The sequence below is a fragment of the Corvus kubaryi genome, unplaced genomic scaffold, assembly GCF_017639235.1.
Source record: "Corvus kubaryi isolate FWS band 111438036 unplaced genomic scaffold, C.kubaryi_AGA036_p1.0 37394, whole genome shotgun sequence".
In the NCBI taxonomy this organism is placed as follows: Eukaryota; Metazoa; Chordata; class Aves; order Passeriformes; family Corvidae; genus Corvus; species Corvus kubaryi.
In genome coordinates, this window is record NW_024581133.1 from 10,652,323 (window position 1) to 10,670,094 (window position 17,772).

The 17,772-nt window shown below is 37.1% G+C and overlaps 1 protein-coding gene across 7 annotated transcripts in view; it reads right to left on the minus strand.

Annotated features, from left to right (window-relative positions):
- The window catches only part of DENND4A (DENN domain containing 4A), a 49,197-nt gene that overhangs the window by 15,875 nt on the left and 15,550 nt on the right, over nt 1-17,772 (minus strand). For all 7 annotated transcript variants that reach the window (XM_042039009.1, XM_042039005.1, XM_042039004.1 and 4 more), the window contains 14 exons: nt 16,068-16,237; nt 15,152-15,390; nt 13,212-13,278; nt 10,053-10,111; nt 9,262-9,406; nt 8,534-8,709; nt 7,958-8,058; nt 6,227-6,445; nt 5,835-5,980; nt 2,630-2,763; nt 1,646-1,781; nt 930-1,136; nt 721-849; nt 304-448 (listed from right to left, as the gene is read on the minus strand). In XM_042039009.1, the coding sequence (XP_041894943.1) occupies nt 304-448; nt 721-849; nt 930-1,136; nt 1,646-1,781; nt 2,630-2,763; nt 5,835-5,980; nt 6,227-6,445; nt 7,958-8,058; nt 8,534-8,709; nt 9,262-9,406; nt 10,053-10,111; nt 13,212-13,278; nt 15,152-15,390; nt 16,068-16,237 (2,073 nt within the window). The remainder of the gene's footprint in view (nt 1-303; nt 449-720; nt 850-929; nt 1,137-1,645; nt 1,782-2,629; nt 2,764-5,834; nt 5,981-6,226; nt 6,446-7,957; nt 8,059-8,533; nt 8,710-9,261; nt 9,407-10,052; nt 10,112-13,211; nt 13,279-15,151; nt 15,391-16,067; nt 16,238-17,772) is intronic.

The following is a 17,772-nucleotide window of genomic DNA, read 5'->3' on the forward strand; positions in this document are numbered from 1 at the left end:
GCAAGGCTGGACAAAAGTTTCTGCCAGTTATAAGACTGGTTATTGGATGAACTAGGATAATTATCACAAATTTCAGGTTCATATTTTGTCTCCACTTGTCTTGTGAATAGCTGATACAACAAATGAATAGCAGAGTATTTCAGATTCAAAGGCAATAAAAGATACTGCTTTCCAAAAATTATGCAGTAACTACTGTTTTTTCTTCTTCTAAAACAGTTTTATCAAAATCACAAAAGAAAGATTTTTCAAAGAATTTTCTCATCAGCGTGAACATAAAAAACCAGTAGGATGTGAATACTCTACCAGGAACAGACGTATGTGCAGTACTTGCTGGTAGCTTTTTCAATGCTTTTTTAAACTGTGCTATTCCTAAGACAACATTTCGTATTTTCATCCAGAGGAAATAGCCACCTCGATTGCTTGAAGGCCAGGTGCTTTCCAAAACAGCCTATTTTGGAAATACCAAAATCAAGTAAAGTCATCTTCAGGAAGAGTCGGGTATGAAAACTGTTAAAATTTCAAACTGAGTTACACTGGCAGCAATACAGTAGATTTCTAAACCTACAAAACCAAAACCCACAAAATGATTCTGTCTTGTGTTACTTCAACTTACATGAAATTACAGAATCACACCTGAACTGCTTTGTTATTTTTCTCCCTTCTATTTGCCTGGACAAAAATGAATTTTTGTCCCCCCCATACTCTCTAAAACATACTCACCTTGTTGTAGTAGCCATAGGTGATGGCATTGGGGTCGATGCCAGCCTTCTGCATTTCAAAGAGCACCCTGACTGCCAGCACAGGCTGCCCATACTGCCCACACAGCTGCATGAGGACTCTGTAGCACACCTGCAAACACACACCAGTGAGCCCTGAGCTCCCAACACCTCAAACCCATGCACTCCTTCAGGAATTTGAGGTTATTTTACCTCATCAGGTGGATCTATTTTTTTGGTGTGCATTTTCTGTAGCACATCATAGGCAGTTCTCAGAGCCCTGACTTTGGAGTGGCAGACTTTCACATAGGCAGGGAGGCAGATGAACCAAAGGCCGTAGCAGTGACGGAGCAAACACCTGGACCACATCTGGGGGATGGAGGAGTACTTCTTAGCAATTTTGTGGGCAGATTTAATTTCCTGGAAAGAAACATGGAGATTATTTGTGTGTGTTTGCATCTAAATCACACAAAGCTACATGTTAAAAACTGAACATGTACCATCATATCCATGTAAACTGCAACAGTAATATTAACAATATAGTAAAGTGGGAAGAAATATAAAAGCAGTGAGAGTTACACCAAAAACAGTCACTGTGCAATATTCCAGTGCTAAAACCTTGCATTTCTTTAAATCTATCACTTTGGAGTCCCTCAAAGCCCTGGGCAGTTAAAAGCAATCAAGAAGAGGATTTGGAAAACTCATGGAGAAGAGTGTGAAGAAAGGGGAAGGGACAGGGACAGCACAGCAAGTAACAACCTGTACAGGGGCCCTTGTAGCATATGGTGCAGGCAAGAAGCACATCCAGAGAACAATTAACACAGTGACAAGGTCAGTGAAGAACTGAAGAACCATCAGACTGCTTTACAGTCAAACTCAAGCTGTCCCCTTCCAAAGCACCTCACACTCCAAGAATAACCGGCAAGTACCTGTTTAGTTCTTCTGAACATTGGTGATGGGCTGTTGGGGCTACTGGCTTTTGAGGACAGTTTGTTATTTGGTGCTGTGAGAAATCCTTCAGGCCGTTCAAACAATTCTAGTTTTAATACTGGAAATCCATTATAGCTGTAAGAGAAATGTCAGTCCTGTAAGTCAGCTCCAAAGCAAATGCATCACATAATGGCAAAGGAAATCAGCTACACACCTGCACCAGAGGCTTCCCAGGAAATAAACACAAAAGCAAACCTTTAAAGACACCAGTGACAAAGTGGCTCACTAATCCCTCAGCATGGTTTCATATGCCTGCACAAACAGTCTCTTAACCTGTTATTCAGGGTAAGCAACTTAAATTGATAAATGTATTTACTGTCATAGCATTTTCTTTAATTAATGTGTCAAATGCATTAGTATTGATTCTATTTAATAAAAAAATAATCTGTGTGGCTTAGTCCCCAGTGAGCATCACATGACTGAGGTTTATGAAAATCAATAGGAAAAACAGCAATCTAAAAGATTAAATCAGATTAGAAATAAAAATATTTCTCAGAATTAATGAAGAAACCAACAAACTCATCTGACATAATTACTAAATTAGTAACACTAGTTTTCAGTGATTCTTTATATGTACTCTCTTTCCAAAGAATATCTGCAGTTTGTATCGTTATCAGTAATAGCAGAGGACAACAGACAGGGTCCATTAATTTCAACTTTAAGCTTAAAAGGTGACAATAGCCAGCACAATGTAATATGATCACTGCAAGCTTTATTAAGTATTATTGCTTCTGTTTACACACACAAAATTAAAGCTTCAAAAGAACTGTCACGACAGCCATTTTACACACACATTTTACTTGAGCAACATGAAGGGACAGGAAAAATCTGTACTTCCTGACTCTCACAAGAACCTAGAAATTAAACTCTACAAGGGCAGCTGTTAGGATTTTGGCTGGCATCCTGTTGTGTCCTTAAGCTACCTGTATTGTAGAGGGTGCTCTTCCCCATTTGGCAGATGAGGGATCTCAGGTGGTGTTATGAAAACTGTGTGCTCACTCTTGTAGGACTCATCCAGCTCTATAAGTCGTGTTTCCCCAGTTTTGTCCGTATCTACCTGGAGAAGGAAGTTAAAAGGAAAAGTAGTTACCAGGGGCATTGTGTTTTCTGTTTACAGCTGTATGATCAACAGGACAAAGTCTGCATCAGCATCAAAGAACAGCATCTTAAAAGCAAGGACAGGACACCTTGCCAAGTTGTAATGACAATAATAAGTGTTGCATTGGTTTTGTGAACTTTACCCCAATCCAATAATCAGTGTTTAATGGTATAGTCTGAACTGTCTGTTTTCAGGTAAATATTTTAAGTAGTATGAAGAGATTAATCCTTCTGAACACAACCATTTCTAGAACTATGCTTCCAACTGCAGCAGTAGCTTGAAATTTATTTTTAAATATAAAAATAAGAGCTATTTCCCCCTCTTTTAATCACTGAAAACAATACCAAGCTTTATCAAACTGTCTGGTGCATACAGAAGGTACTACCAGCACCATCTACAATTGCAGTGACTTACACAGCACTTAATGTCTTGATAGTTTGCAGAGACTGCAGAAATACACATGCACTCCAAGAGAATGGAATATAAATGTGTGATCTTACTGAAGTTAAAGGGGGACAAGCACAGCTTTGTTTTTCTAATTTAAATTACTTAAATGGTTTAAGTGGCAACCAAATGACAGCCAAATGGCAGAATACTTCAAGGAAAGGAATAACAACCTGTGGAACCCAAGAATGCATGTTTTTCATGCATTAAGAGTTTGGCGACAGAGAGTTAATGTATAAAAAGACTGCATAAAACAGTTCTCTCCCTTCAGTGAGGTGCAAATATATCAAGTAGTTTCAGTAAAATTCTTGAATATTTAAAGTTTGATAAACATACAAAGAGGTGTCCTTAATTACACATTTTGCTGCATGAGACAGATGGAAAGCATTAGCAAATTGAACCAGCCAAGTAGCAAGAACATATGGCTCCTGAGAAGCAGCAGTAAACGAAACCTTACTTGCAATTTAAATACTTCTAAGGATGTAAAAACCCCACAGCTATAAGTTTTACCAGTGAAATATAATAAAGCCAGTAGCTTAAATGTGTGTCGAATTGAGGTAATTTTTGAACTCCTGGAAAAATGAAAACTTGTGAGACAACTACACTGTATCTTTCAGTTGACAAAATGGGTAATCAATTACAATCTGCTGCTGCTGTCTAGGACCAAATAACATAGAAGAGATTACTCTACAGCTTAAACTACTCTTACAAATTATTCAAGGCTGGGCTAAGTTGATATTTTATAGATAACTAATTTCACAGTACATAAAATTTGTCTCAAGCCAGTAGTCTATAACTACCCATAAGAAAGCACCTTTCAACTCATGACATCACTCTTTCACACATATCCTGTCAGGTACCAGTTCACCTTATAAAAGATTAAAATATAAATATTGGCTTTATTGGAACAATTCAATTTTGATATCTGGTCTTGGCTACAGCTCTAGTTGGTACAGCAGTCCTTGGTATACTTCAATATATTGACTTTGTATGTGACTGGTAAGAACAGTATCAGAAATAAAGAGAAATCAGGAAGGAGAAGCAGGAAAGAAAAGATGAGGCAAATATATAATTGTTCAAAGAAATCCTACACGGGAACCTGCTCCCTCATGTCAGTGAATATCCAGTTTCACAAGCAATTCTAAAGCCATGGCAAATCCTGAAAACATAGCAGTGCCAGTGCCTCAGTTTGCCCATAGTTATCCCTGGCACAGAAGCAGCTGTCCCAATAATAAGCTTGAATAAAATCCTCCCTGCCAGGAATGGAAGTTGGAGAAGTGTAAGTGCATTCTGGAAAATTTAGTCTCACCGAACTGTCATGAGCATTTTTTATAGTGGAAAGAAGCTGTCCAGGGCATCAAGCAGCAAAATACCTGGCACTAGAACAGACAAGTCTCTGTTTCAGCTGTATAAATGGCTACTTAACCTTTCCGAAAAGGTGAAAGCTCCAACAGCTCCACAGATTATGTGCAGTCTCACAGTGACATCAGCAATCTAAGCATGACTTTTTTAAAGAGATGTCTGAGTTCCCAGACAAGATAACTTTAGCTTATGGCATCAACTTCAGCACCCTCATAAACCATTCTATAAAATGAAATGCAACAGATAGAATTTGACACTTACACAGTCATTGCATTCTGAATAAACATCCTATTTAACATCAGCCAGAGAACTAAACTGCAGCACAAAGGAAACCAAGTGCTGCTCAGCAGTTCAGTCACTGGGGTCTCTTTCTGAGTAGGAGAGCTCCTGTTTTATGCACAAACTGGCACATGGCAAAGCAAGCACTACACATTGAAGGGTTTCTAACAGAGCTGTAGGACTGACTCAACATTACAAAAATGTTTGTAATTAACTCGATTTACAACACATGAATACCTGCAAGTCATGCTATAGAACTGGGAGGCAGAGTTTTGAAAACTGCTACTACTAAAATATTGAGACTAGCAAAAGCTATAAAGAGCATTAAATATCATTATACCATCCTTTTATATTTCTCTCAAACTTCACTGTTTTCAGATTTCTTCTCAAAACAGCTCCTTTTAGCTCATCTGCACTTCCACGGGAAAACGAGCCACAAATAGGAACTGTAAACAGCAGTTATCGGCCTTCAATATTAATTCCCATGGAACAAACAGCAGGTGACCTACTTTCCAGGAAATCCCAGACAACTGCACCCTGCTTAAACAGCAGTGTCCCAGAATATACTGGTACAGGTAGCCAGTGACAACTAGGTGTGGAATTTCTTATCATATTCATAGAAATAGGGATATAAGATTCTGGGTTTCGGTTCAGTCCTCCTTCTTGCACTTCTTACAACAGGCCAGTATTACAGAAATTTACACACATGTGAAAATTAGGACCTCTAATTTGTTCTCCCGATGTTTTACTTACATTCAGAAATCTGAAGCAAAAAATGGAATGAAGCCCCACAAAAAAGGAAAATGGAAGGCAATGATGATGAGAAAATAGGAAAATAAAAGGAAAAACAAACTTGCATTTCAAATACATTCTGGTAGTACATTATCAGATAAGGTGGACAACACCAGAAGTTCAACACCGTATGCACACCAAGACTTGCTTACTTTATCCACACAGTCATCAAAGAAGGCAAGGCTGGCATCCTTGTCACTGACAAAAGAACATTCCTCAATGAAGCGAATGAACATCTGGGTTTTGGTCATCAGGGTGTAGAACTTCTGATGGGAACGGTCTCTGCTTTTGAGGAACCCTGCAAAGTGCAATCAGCAGCATTGTCAGAATGCCTAGAACGGAAAAGCCCTCACCAGAGCTCAGTGTAGGTTCTACTTATGTGCAAAAAGCTCTCTGCAATCTTTGCCACTACTGTGCAAATTTGTCTGCATTTATATTTCCCCCATAATTTGCAACACTAACACGCAAATGTTTTTATTCTGTAGATAAAAGAGAATTAAAAATAGTAAATTAATACAAACAAAACAAGTTTATAACTTTTCACCTTGTAGTTCAAACAGAGAACTTGCATCTGTGGCTGTTTCAGAGGGTGCCTCTGTTATTGGCCTGAGATAAGACCTGTAACCTTTTAGGATTGAAGCCATGAAACAGAGAAATGCTTCCTGGATCTCCAAATCTAAGAGATGCAATTTCTTCCCAGAATTAAAATCATAATCATTCATTGCCAATTCCATGAATGCATCTTCTCTTGGTCGCTGTTGCACTGTGAACAAAACAACATTATACGGTTTTACTTTTTTCCCCCCTCAATATTGGTCAAAAATACTTTGTTTATCTTCCTAGATTCAGTGATTACTGAACTCCATTACATTTGGAATAGATTAAAATATACAGAGATTCAATCATGACATGTGACAATGGATTCAGCTTGACCTTCTGTACCTCATGTATCTGGGGATAACACCAAAAGAAAGATGTACTGGTCTTGTCAGCACATGTTACTACAGCAACAGAGAACCAGTGTGGACAGAGCTTTAAAAAGCCCTCAAAGAAAGTTTTTGTAAAACCATGTGAAAATTCAGACAAGAGCTGACTAAAGAAGCATACTTTCAGGACAAACACATAGATGGGATGTATTTTTTTTGATTGTGCCTTTCATTTCAAAGTGCTCTCAAAAAGTGGACAATTCACATTAAGTACCTACATACACAGAAAAACACCACTTAGAGGCAAAGCGGAGCCATTAAAACACAGCACTGCAAAATGCTGCTACAGACAAAAAGCTGGTGGTTTTTTTTTAAGATCTAGCAAAACCTGTATTCTTTAATTATGCACTTACATCAACATTTTAAAGCTATCAGAACTCTAGCTAAGACTTCACTGCTAGACCCAGAGTTTGGATACATTCTAATAATGTCTCAGGAAAGTGAAAGGATGGTTTCATCACTGTCTTTCCACATAATATAATTATAGTCAACTTTACCTCGATATCATTTTTAAGCAACCTACGCTGTAAGTAGGTTAATAAATAAGATTTAAGATCACTACCACTCTATTTTTACATATAGAATATAAGGTTTAGAGTTTCTTCTAAAAAAGCCCTCACAGTAAAATATATCAAAATTCTGAAGCATCAGATAATTTTCATCAGCTATACGCTTCTTTGTGCGCCACATCCCAATAAACTTCTGTTTCTGTACATTCTAATCAGGACACAGATTCTTGTGACCTCAATAGCCAGGAATGTGTAAAAAGCCTTTAAAAAAGAAGTGCTTTGTTATAATGAATTTCATTAAAACCACCCCTTATCCATTTTTCTGCTTCTCACATCAAGGTGCAGTATACCTTGCTTAGCAATATTTGAGGATTCTATCAACCACCAGTTTTTACTTAGAGATGTTCAGTAATTGTGCCTTACATTTAAACCCCTAATGTTTACAAAACACTTGTTATTTCCATCTTAAATTTTTAAATGAGGTACTATTAGCTTAAGTGTTGAAGTTATTTCAATTTCAATTGCCAAGACATCAGCAAACTTTGAGCAGACTTTGAAGATGAAAAAAAAAAAGGTCTTTATTAGGTCCTGGCTCCTCTGTCCCAAAAGTCCCCACATAGTTTCTCTAATCTCCAGACTTACAGCACAGATTTTCCCATTCTGTAAAAATAAATGTTTAGTGGAACTGGTAAATTTGGAACACATTTAATTAGCTACATTTATCTGTTTTTGTGGCACACTGTGCCTGGTGTAAATCTTACTATGTTCTTTCCCACTCACATTCTGCCAGTTGCTGATACAAAGTATTTAAAGTGTTCATCAGATTTTTACAAGGTTTCTTTGGTAAGATCTTCCATGCAATAGCTTTCTTGTCTCCAGTTCTGAAAAGGGAAAAAAATAAGTATAAGCATGCACTCAAATGTGTTCAGAGGATGTTCCCTCCCACCAGAGAAAGAGGTTTCACTCCATTAAAACTGGACTGAAAAGGATTGCAAACCAACTAACAAAGCCAAATTTGATTTACTGTGTGGAGATCTGATCAGAGCCATCCAACCAATGCCCTATATTTCAGGCTGATGATTATACTGCCACACTCATCAGCACTGAAATCAATCCAGTTACAACTCACCAGAGATAGATTAATGGTATTAAACACCTGTCATTGCACTAGCAACCACCACTCATGCCATGTTTTGAGCTCTAATTACTTAAACTGGCATGGACAGAAGGAAAAGAAAATAAAAGAAAAATTAAAAGAAATACCCCTCCAAGTTTTGCCAAAAAGCCAGGTTTTGCCTCTGAAAATAGGAAGCAAAAAAAATTAACAGGGAAGAAAAATTGTTGATAAATACTTACTGAGAAATTGTGTTGGTATCCAGGTCAACACAGCTGACATCAGGTGGGGGGTCATAGAGATCAAAGTATCTGGAATCAATTCCCACTATGAATGGGCACGGGGCACTCAACACATCTGCCAGTGCCAAGGGACAGAGAGGAATATATGGGCAAGGCCAATGGAAGGGAAATATCATCTTGGAAAACATGCAGAGACAAAAACACAAGTTAAACATGTGCAACACAGTCTATGCAAGAACAAACCACACTTCACTAACTCCAAAATTATTTAACATGGCAGATAGTTATTACTGAAAATCTAGATGTAGATTATTAATTAAAAACTGCACTAATTTCTCTAAAATTCCACAGGAAAAAGCTCTTCAGAATCACAGACTCAACATAGCAGAGGCAGCAAACAGTGCTTAGTGGCGACAGGCAGGGAAAATCATGCATTTAAAATTCCACAGGAACAGATGCAGTGCTAGTTGGGAAAATCAGGAACTCTTTAGTGCGCTGTGATAATCAAAAACGTATTTACAATATTTACACACCAAAAACAAGCAACTGTTACTCTCTTCTGTCTTCACAGGATATCATCAGCAACAGTAATTTTTCTCTCTAGTGATCTTTAATTCTTATTTTTAAGTAGCCTTTAAGCCTAACAGTACTACTATTAATTTTAGATTTTATCTGAGATGCATTCTTTTATTCCTTTTACAGGTGTATGACTAAAAGCTGGTACTTACAGAGACCAATGCCTCTGTCACACTCGTGAGGACAGAAGGTCGCAATGAGTGGATGAGGATTTTATGTTCCGTCACAGCAAACACCAGCAGAGTTACTGCATTTTCAGGTCCTAAATTCTGAAGTAGTGTAGAAAACTTGCCACCACTGTTACAGGACATAAACACACCGGTGAGTTACAAGGGACAATAAAAAAAGAAATGTTCAATAATAAAATAAATGGAAATCTGCAAATCTTTCTTTTAGAGAAGATTACTTGGTAGAATACTTGACACACTTCACTGGCCAGTGAGGAATGGTTACTTCCCAAGAGTAACCCTGATTCCTTGAGACTCGACTCAGTCTAGACTATTTTCAGGACACAGGCATGACAATTTTTCTTTTTGAGAAGCAATTTACAGGGAGACAACATACGTTCTTTTCATCAGCCTCCTGCACAGAGACATGGAAGTTAAGACAGTGACAGAACTCCTTCAACTCCCTTCCAAAACAAAAACCTGAACTATCCTGGGAGCCCTGGGAGGTATCAGCTCATAGAAAGGGGATCTAACAGTCTATATTCCTCCTCAAGACCCACTAAAATTATTAAAAAAAAAACCCCAAATACACTGTTAATTAAATGTGTATGCTTGTCAGCGTGCAGGTCTAATCACATAAATAAACTTCAGATCCACCAGCTTCCAAAGGCACCAGACAAAGTAAGTTAACTACACAATTGCAACTCAAAATACCAAATCTTTTCCACAACATAAATCAAAATACATCTCACAATGAACAAGATACTGTTACTTGCCTCAGTGGGAGGGGTGATGACACAGGCTGGCTAAGAATCAGGTTATCGTGTGGAGACAGCTGGGAAAAGATTTTAAAATACATTATTCTTATTCTGAACTTTAGAAGTATGTATTAGAAATTACACTAATTTATTAGAAATTACAACTATAACAAAGAATACTTAAAAACAACTCAAATTAGGCTGAATCTTGTATACCCCAGTAGTATAGCACTGTAAGAAGTGCTGTGCAATGATATGCATCAGTATCTTTTAGTAAAAACTGGGCAAAGCATGATCTTCCTTTCTTGGCCAGAACTGAATATACTGCAAATTCATAGAGGACTTTAAACTAGTTAACGCTGCAAAAATTTGAATATATTAACTGCTGAAAAATGAAGCCTTCTGTAGTTAAAGGGCTGTGAGGACCCATAGTTCATATACAGCTTTCAGGGACTGGGGGGGAATTCTTTCTGGATTTAGGGATAAAGAGAGGGATAAAAAATCATGAAGGGGAGAGATGGCAGGTCATAATGTAAAGCTATATTTTCTTCAGAAGACATATGAGAGTTAAGCTCTTGGTTGGTAGAAACTGCTCAGCTCTGATAGAATCTTTAAAATTTGCATTAGTTGAAGATGCAAGGAGAAGATCCTATTAAATCACATTTCTTTCTTACAGTGACATGGCATCGAGCAAATCATTCACATATTCAGCACAAATAGGAAGACTCTTGTCAGTACAAGAATAGCAATGCACAATCAGTTTATCAAAGCTCAGCTGATGTTTTCAGCCATAGTAAATCCACGGTAACAAGATACCAGCTGGCTTAATCCTGCCTGCATTTTCTGTTGTATAAAAGCAGTAGTAACTCAGTCACAGCAACTTGTATAACTAACCTGCAAGTTTGGACCATTTTTAGTAACATGTCAGTTTTGAGTATGTTTGACCTTAGACCCACTGCAGGTGACCAGGTAATAGAAGCCAGAAGACAAGACTGATGACTTAGAAGCACAAAGTCACCTAATTCTGTGTCTGGAGACCCACCAAACCCAGGGAATTAAGGAGTGTCTGTAATGCTGTTTCCCTGCACGTTTCACATCCCACTTCCCTGACAAATGAGGATGGCCACACCACATGCTGGATTTGTCAAGTAAGTCACCTTGGGACCACCAGCACCATTAGCTTGTTCAGTGGAAGAATTCACAGGACTCATTTTTTCAGCCTGAGGCAAACCTTCATAAACTACCCTCTGAAAGGAAGCATCAGCCTGATGTCCTCTGACTTGTGCTTCAGCAAAAGCACATAAACACAATTAAGCATCTCTTCAAGGAGCACATCTCCCTCAGGCAGAAGGGGCAGTAATTACCCCCAGTCCCCAGAGGGAGAAACATTACTCCACGTGCTCTTGAAGTCTGCAGGTTGTGATACATTAGCACAGCAACCTCTGTGCAGTAAGGGGATGTAGGACACACAACACAGTCCAGCAGATCTCAGGTCAGAAGGAACCTCTCAACTACGGCAGCTGGAAGCTGGCAAACAGGAACATTCTGGAGTGTTTTACTAATGGCTATAATGTCTTTGAAACTTAGAAGTTTAATTGCTTAGCAAAAGACTAACACATTTTCCATTAACAGGCTTCAGAGAGAAATGGAATCCTAAAAGCTTGCCATTTTCAACATATGCATTTCCGCCACTAATTTTGGGGAAAAGTCTTTGGTACAATCACCTGTGATTTTATTCAGTGCAGTTTCAAACACAACTTAAGTCCCTGGAAGCAGCTGGAAGGAAGAATTTTTTCACAGACCGCAATTACCACTGCCTACTGTAAAAGCAGTGCTTTCTCCATCTGTACTATCAGCTCCTAAAGTTGTATTAATTTAATGCAGAAAACATTTTGAAAATAAGGTATAACAGACATAATTTTCACATCACTTACATCTAGACCTTCAGACTTTGTTCCAGGATATAAACCATACATACTTCAACAAAATTCCCTAACATTTCAGACTAAAAGCATTAAACTATTTTCTCTGAACTCAATTACAATCTCTCTAAATAGGTGTTTAGAGTATCCTAGCACAAATATTTTATTGAATTTGAATACAAAAAGCCTAAAACAAGATGTAAAAATGCTGGGTTTTGAATTGAAGTTTAAAATCATAAGAAAAGGGACAAAAGTGCCAGATATAGTTTCAGTATAACTGTTCTCTAATCCCTTTCCAGTAACTTTAATAAATATCACTCCTTTAGAATACACTAAAGAGTATCTTCAATATTCAGTACATGCTATAAAGACATAATCCAGGATTGTATTTGCTCTGAAAGACTTCGCTACCATATGGGCTACACAATTAAGGCTCAGAACTGCACAGGGCTCTCCATATTTTATGTTATACAAGTAATAACAGAGAAGAGCATCATTTTTTAAGTATTTAATCAAAACCACGATTCGTAGAATACTATGACTGCAAGAGAGCTCTCTTTTCTCTGCAATAAAAATTTTAACATGTCTCTAACTATTTTGCCTCTTTAGGAGAAAAGAAAAAGATTTAATAACACTTCAGAAGTCTTCATGACAAGGATTTTTTCTCTCCTACCAACAGTGACACACTGAAATTTCAAAGAACAGGCAGCAATTCTTGTAATTATTTCACTCCCACACAGTCCTGCAGGGAGGACAGAGCAAGGCCCATGTTTGATAAAGGGGCTGTTACTCAGTGTGGCTCTTGCAGTTCTCACTGAGAGCCGTCCATCATGGAGAGGAGAGCACAGAGCCCTTTGGGAAGAGGGGCAATCACAGTTATACATTTCACATCTGGTTTTAGTTTTATTTATTTATTTTACACTCAGCCTTCATACAGTAGCAAGAAGAAAACAGTTCAAAAGCAAACAGTGCAAAAGTCAGACCACATGCTGACTTGGAGTAGTTTTTCATTAATTTCCATATACTCTGAAAAAAAATTAAGTTCAAAGCTCACTAAACAGCTTCGTGTAATAACTCACTAAGGTCACTAACTAAACTGGAAATAGAATTTTTACAGATTTCTCACATCACATACATGAATTTAGGAAAAAGAAATCCTGAACAAAAATAGTTTGAGCACAAAAATTACATTTTCCATTTATTAACCTGCTTTATCTTCACCTTAGACACAGTTATTGGAGAAAATTACACCTACCTGAACTAGAATTCTTGGCCTCTGAGGGGATGGAAAAGGTACTTTATGCATGAAATGGGAAATGTGTCTAGAGGAAAAGAAAAATACTGATTTAGTAGAAAGCACGCTTCAACTACTTTACCTCAAGACAAAATTTTTTACAGTAAGAGCAATTATGATATTAAAATAGCACATACTTATTCAGAAAACAGAACAAAAAATCCCAGCACCTGAATCCTACTGGGGTATTCTGACCTTGAAAACCTATTTTTCTACTGGTCACAAGAAAATGGGAGGGCAGATTCTCTTTCAGAATACAAACTTGGTTTGTGAGATTGTTACAAAGAGGTTTTTTTTCACTTGTAAAGTAGAAACATTGATGTTTGAGTATCACAGTCCCATTTTAAAATCCTGCTTCTGAGAGAGCTTGAAATAGCACTAAACCTCAGAGACTAGAACTGGTTATCTGCAAAAAAAATATTTATGGCTGAGTATCAAGGAGAATCCTTAAGCTTATCCATTTTCTTCAGTTCTAAATACAAAATGTTATATAAAATTGCTGATGAAAAAACATTAAAGTTTTTCCACATACTACGAATACAGAAAAATGTTTTTATAATTTGACAAAGTTCTCAGTTTTATGAATTGATTAAACTTACACAAGTTCTAAAAGTGCAGTTTTACACAATAGCCACTGTCACATTAAAAGAAGCAACATGGGGTCAGTAAAAACTCATGAGAAACAGGTATTCCATCCTAAACTCCTTCCTACAGCACATATTTTATCAGGATTTCTACAAATGTTACCACTATTATGACACAGGCAACTGCATTTTGAAGAAATTAAGACAAACCACAAACAAGCATCAATTTGGGTTTTTCTTTATTACCGGTGTATGAAGACAGTGGCCAAAACATGGAACACGTCACGCAACAAGGGAAGCTGGCTGTTTGCAGCAGCTGGGCTGACTGAAAATGTTCAGGTACATGTATGGCACACACAACTTTCATCATCATTAAAATAGCCAAAGAAAGTAGGCTGGATACTACATTAGAATCCCATATTTAAGTTATCCACAGTAAACTGACCAGTTTACAAATCAGAGAAATTAGAATAAATCCATAAAATCCAAGTTGATAAAGCATTTCTGATATCAACTTATTTTATTCATTCCCAAAACACCAAACCCCTAAGCTTTAAAAAAAAAAAAAAAAGTTTTCATCATTGTAAGTTTACACAGTCAGAATCTTCAAATAAGTACAGTGATGGGAAGTGGAATAATCAAGGGGATAAACAATCAAAAAAATACTTAATCCACAAAGTCGAAGTCTCCTACAAGTTAGTATTTAAGTTGAAGCAGAAAAAACACTGATGTGTAATAGAAGTAAATGGTGTATCTGAAATCTGTTGCATTAAAACATTACATGATCCAAGAAATGTTACGTGGCATTACATATCAATTACAGCTATCGACCACTTCTTGGTGTAAGGATTTCCTCTGCATTTTATAATGTGAAATCCTTTATGTGAGAAAGAAATTAAGTTTATTTATCACAAATAGAAGATAATTACTAGTGCAAAATATTCAATCTGCTTTATCATCTCTCCTTACACTGCAAATAGGCGTTTGAAAAAATGCAAATCTACACATTTAATTCTCCTAACCTGATGTGTCCAAGATTAAGAAAGGATTTATAATCTTGCTCTTTCTAATCACTATGGCTAAAGGGCGCAAAGCTAATTAAAACAGCTTTCAGAGACCTTTGCAGGCACTTAAATCACAAATAAAAATCTAGACTTTTTCAGGAAGTAGGTAAAGATATGTTTATCAGAGGAGCAAAGTGCAGCCATTATATTTAATGTTTGATGACCCAAGTAAAAAGGATATTACAGGATGCTTAGAACAAAAACCCCCTCTTACCAACTGAAATTACTGTTATGAATTTTGGAAATTACTTACTTCTCAATGGGAAGGACATGTGGCCCAGAAATGGAGTAACGATACAGAAAGGTAAGAAATTTCTTGAAAGCATCAAAGAAAGGCCAGTGAGAGAGCAGACAGATGCATTTATTTGTCTGCACTGTTCTGCACGTGTCTTTTCCCTCGACAGCAGCTGCTAATCCCAGCTGAGATTTTTGTTTCTCTGTGAGGTTCTCTTCAGGATACAGTTCATAAAACTGAATAGCAGCACCATATACCTGCAAACACATCATGGATTTGAAGGCAATAACTTTTCCTTGATCTTCAAAGCAATCTAAGAAACCCCAAACACACAGAAAATCAAGTCTGTGTTACTGTTTGAAAAGATACATTAATGCATCATCTTTTGAAGCATTCCATTCCAGAATATTCTTATGGCTGTGAAAATCCAGACTATTATTTATTTAAAACACTCAATGTCATATGAGAAAAAGTAATTTACAAAATTATCTATTTGAGAGAAAAATAATGATTATAAAGAGTACAACTCCAGTCAATTGCTCCTCCAATTGCCTTTAGAGCTATTTTAGGAATCCTTTATACACAACTCAAAGCCATATCCCCTGACATCCAATTTACTTTTTAGAACAAGTATGTACATGCAAGGTCGTTTCCATGCTTGCAATAAAAATAGCATTACTTGCATGTATATGCAGTGCAATTTTACAACTCTCCAGTTTTACAGGCTAACAGGAAAGCAAAGGAGCACAGATTTATGATCAGCAGTCCAGCACTGAAACTACGGCAAGTCACTCTTCAAAGCAGTCTTGGAATCAAGCCCAAGAGAACAGATTCAAGCTTATCTATGAAAACATTCATTATCATCATCCTGAAGAAATAAACAACTGAGTTTTTTCAGTTAAATGAATAATGTTTTTTTAAGGTTTCAAAATACCTTTTCTGCAGAAGCTCCAGTTAGTACAAATGTAGAAAAAACTGGGAGAGGGTATTTACTGTTAGATGGCCAACATTCAATTGTTGCACCCATAGGGAGACAAAAAAGAGGCACAGATTCTGGTAATGGGAATGATTCATAATCTTCTTCGGGATATCTGCATATTAAACCTATAAATAGAATGTGCAAAGAGGCAGTTATAGAAGAGCCAGCAGAAACAGGTTTGTAATAGCTCATTCCATAAAATAATTGCCAGAAAATTCATATATGAGCACACAGTAACTTCAGAAGATCAGTGAAGGTGTAAATAATCAGGCACAGGAATAGCTGGAAGTGGTAGATGCTCCCATGGCCTAAGGGGAAATCACCTGACTAAAGCATTACACTGAAATTTTACTTTCCATTCTAGAAACTATTCATAACTGATTATCTTTTCCTCTTTTCAGGCTGTGTGCATCTCAACTGTTATTATAACAGTCCACACTCATCACGAGTATGAGCAAAGATTGAAAATCTAGTTTAAAAAAGGTAATGTGAATAATTGAGAAATAAGACTGATGATTTCAATATGACACCAATTAATTCTTGCCAACAAATGTCCCCTGAAAAATATGTATATGTTAGATATTAGGATAGTTTTTAAATATCAATAGAATCAAATAAAATATGCTGATCCACCTCAGCTGAGGATTCAGCTACTGTGCTGTCAGACCAATGTGTTTAGACTTAATTTTAAACACAGCCGTAGAACATGAAGATCTGAATCAGAGGCTTTTAGCATACAGGTCCTCAGTTACATCAGAGGCTGTAGCAATCCATCCTGTCTGATTGCCAGCCCAGGGGACTCCACACTGAGAATGGGTACTGCATGAAGGGATTTAGGATTGCTCTCCATTAGACAGCACAATCACTATGCACTTTTCTAATAGAAAGGGGAATGTTAAGCAATAAAAACTTGTAACCAAAAAGGGCAGTGGCTCCCCCTCCTGCCAAGAATCAAAATTTTGTGCAAGTCACCACCAGATGTGGGGCCTTTTAAAATTTTTATTTGTTTACAAATGTACTGTCCACCTTTTAGTACGTCCTGAACTCCTGTTTACAGAGAGCAGCACCTAAAAGGGATGTAAGTGGATTAAAGCTTAAGTGTGAATCATGCTCATGACTTGTATGCCAAACAAAACCAGCCTTTAAAAAACCCCCCACACGACAAACGCAAACCCAACACGTTTAATCAGTCATAGCAAATCTAATTCTGTCTTATAAATAAAACAATAAAGATGATACACAATCCAAAAATACTTAAAGAGCTCAGTGCCAGTGATGCTCAAGGCAGTGTAGAAATCTGCAGGATTCTTTAAAATGTTTGTAAAGAAAGTGATCATGAAAATGTATCGAATAATTTTTGTGGTATTTTCTTCTGCATATACACATACACACATCCTTAAGAGACAGTTACCAGTAACACAAACCCAGGTGGGAGACGCACAGGTTTGCAGAAACGTATCAAAACACAGCTGAGCTTCCCAATTAAATGCCAATTTTAAAACAGCCTGGTCATGATACCCAGTTCTAAGGCTTCTTTTTGGACATGATTTTAAAATAATTGCTTAGGGAAAGATTCCTTGTTGGATAATGGCAAGATAGAGTTAATTCTTTCATACAAAATACATTACATTACAAATGAGCCTGCAAATCCTGAATTGAA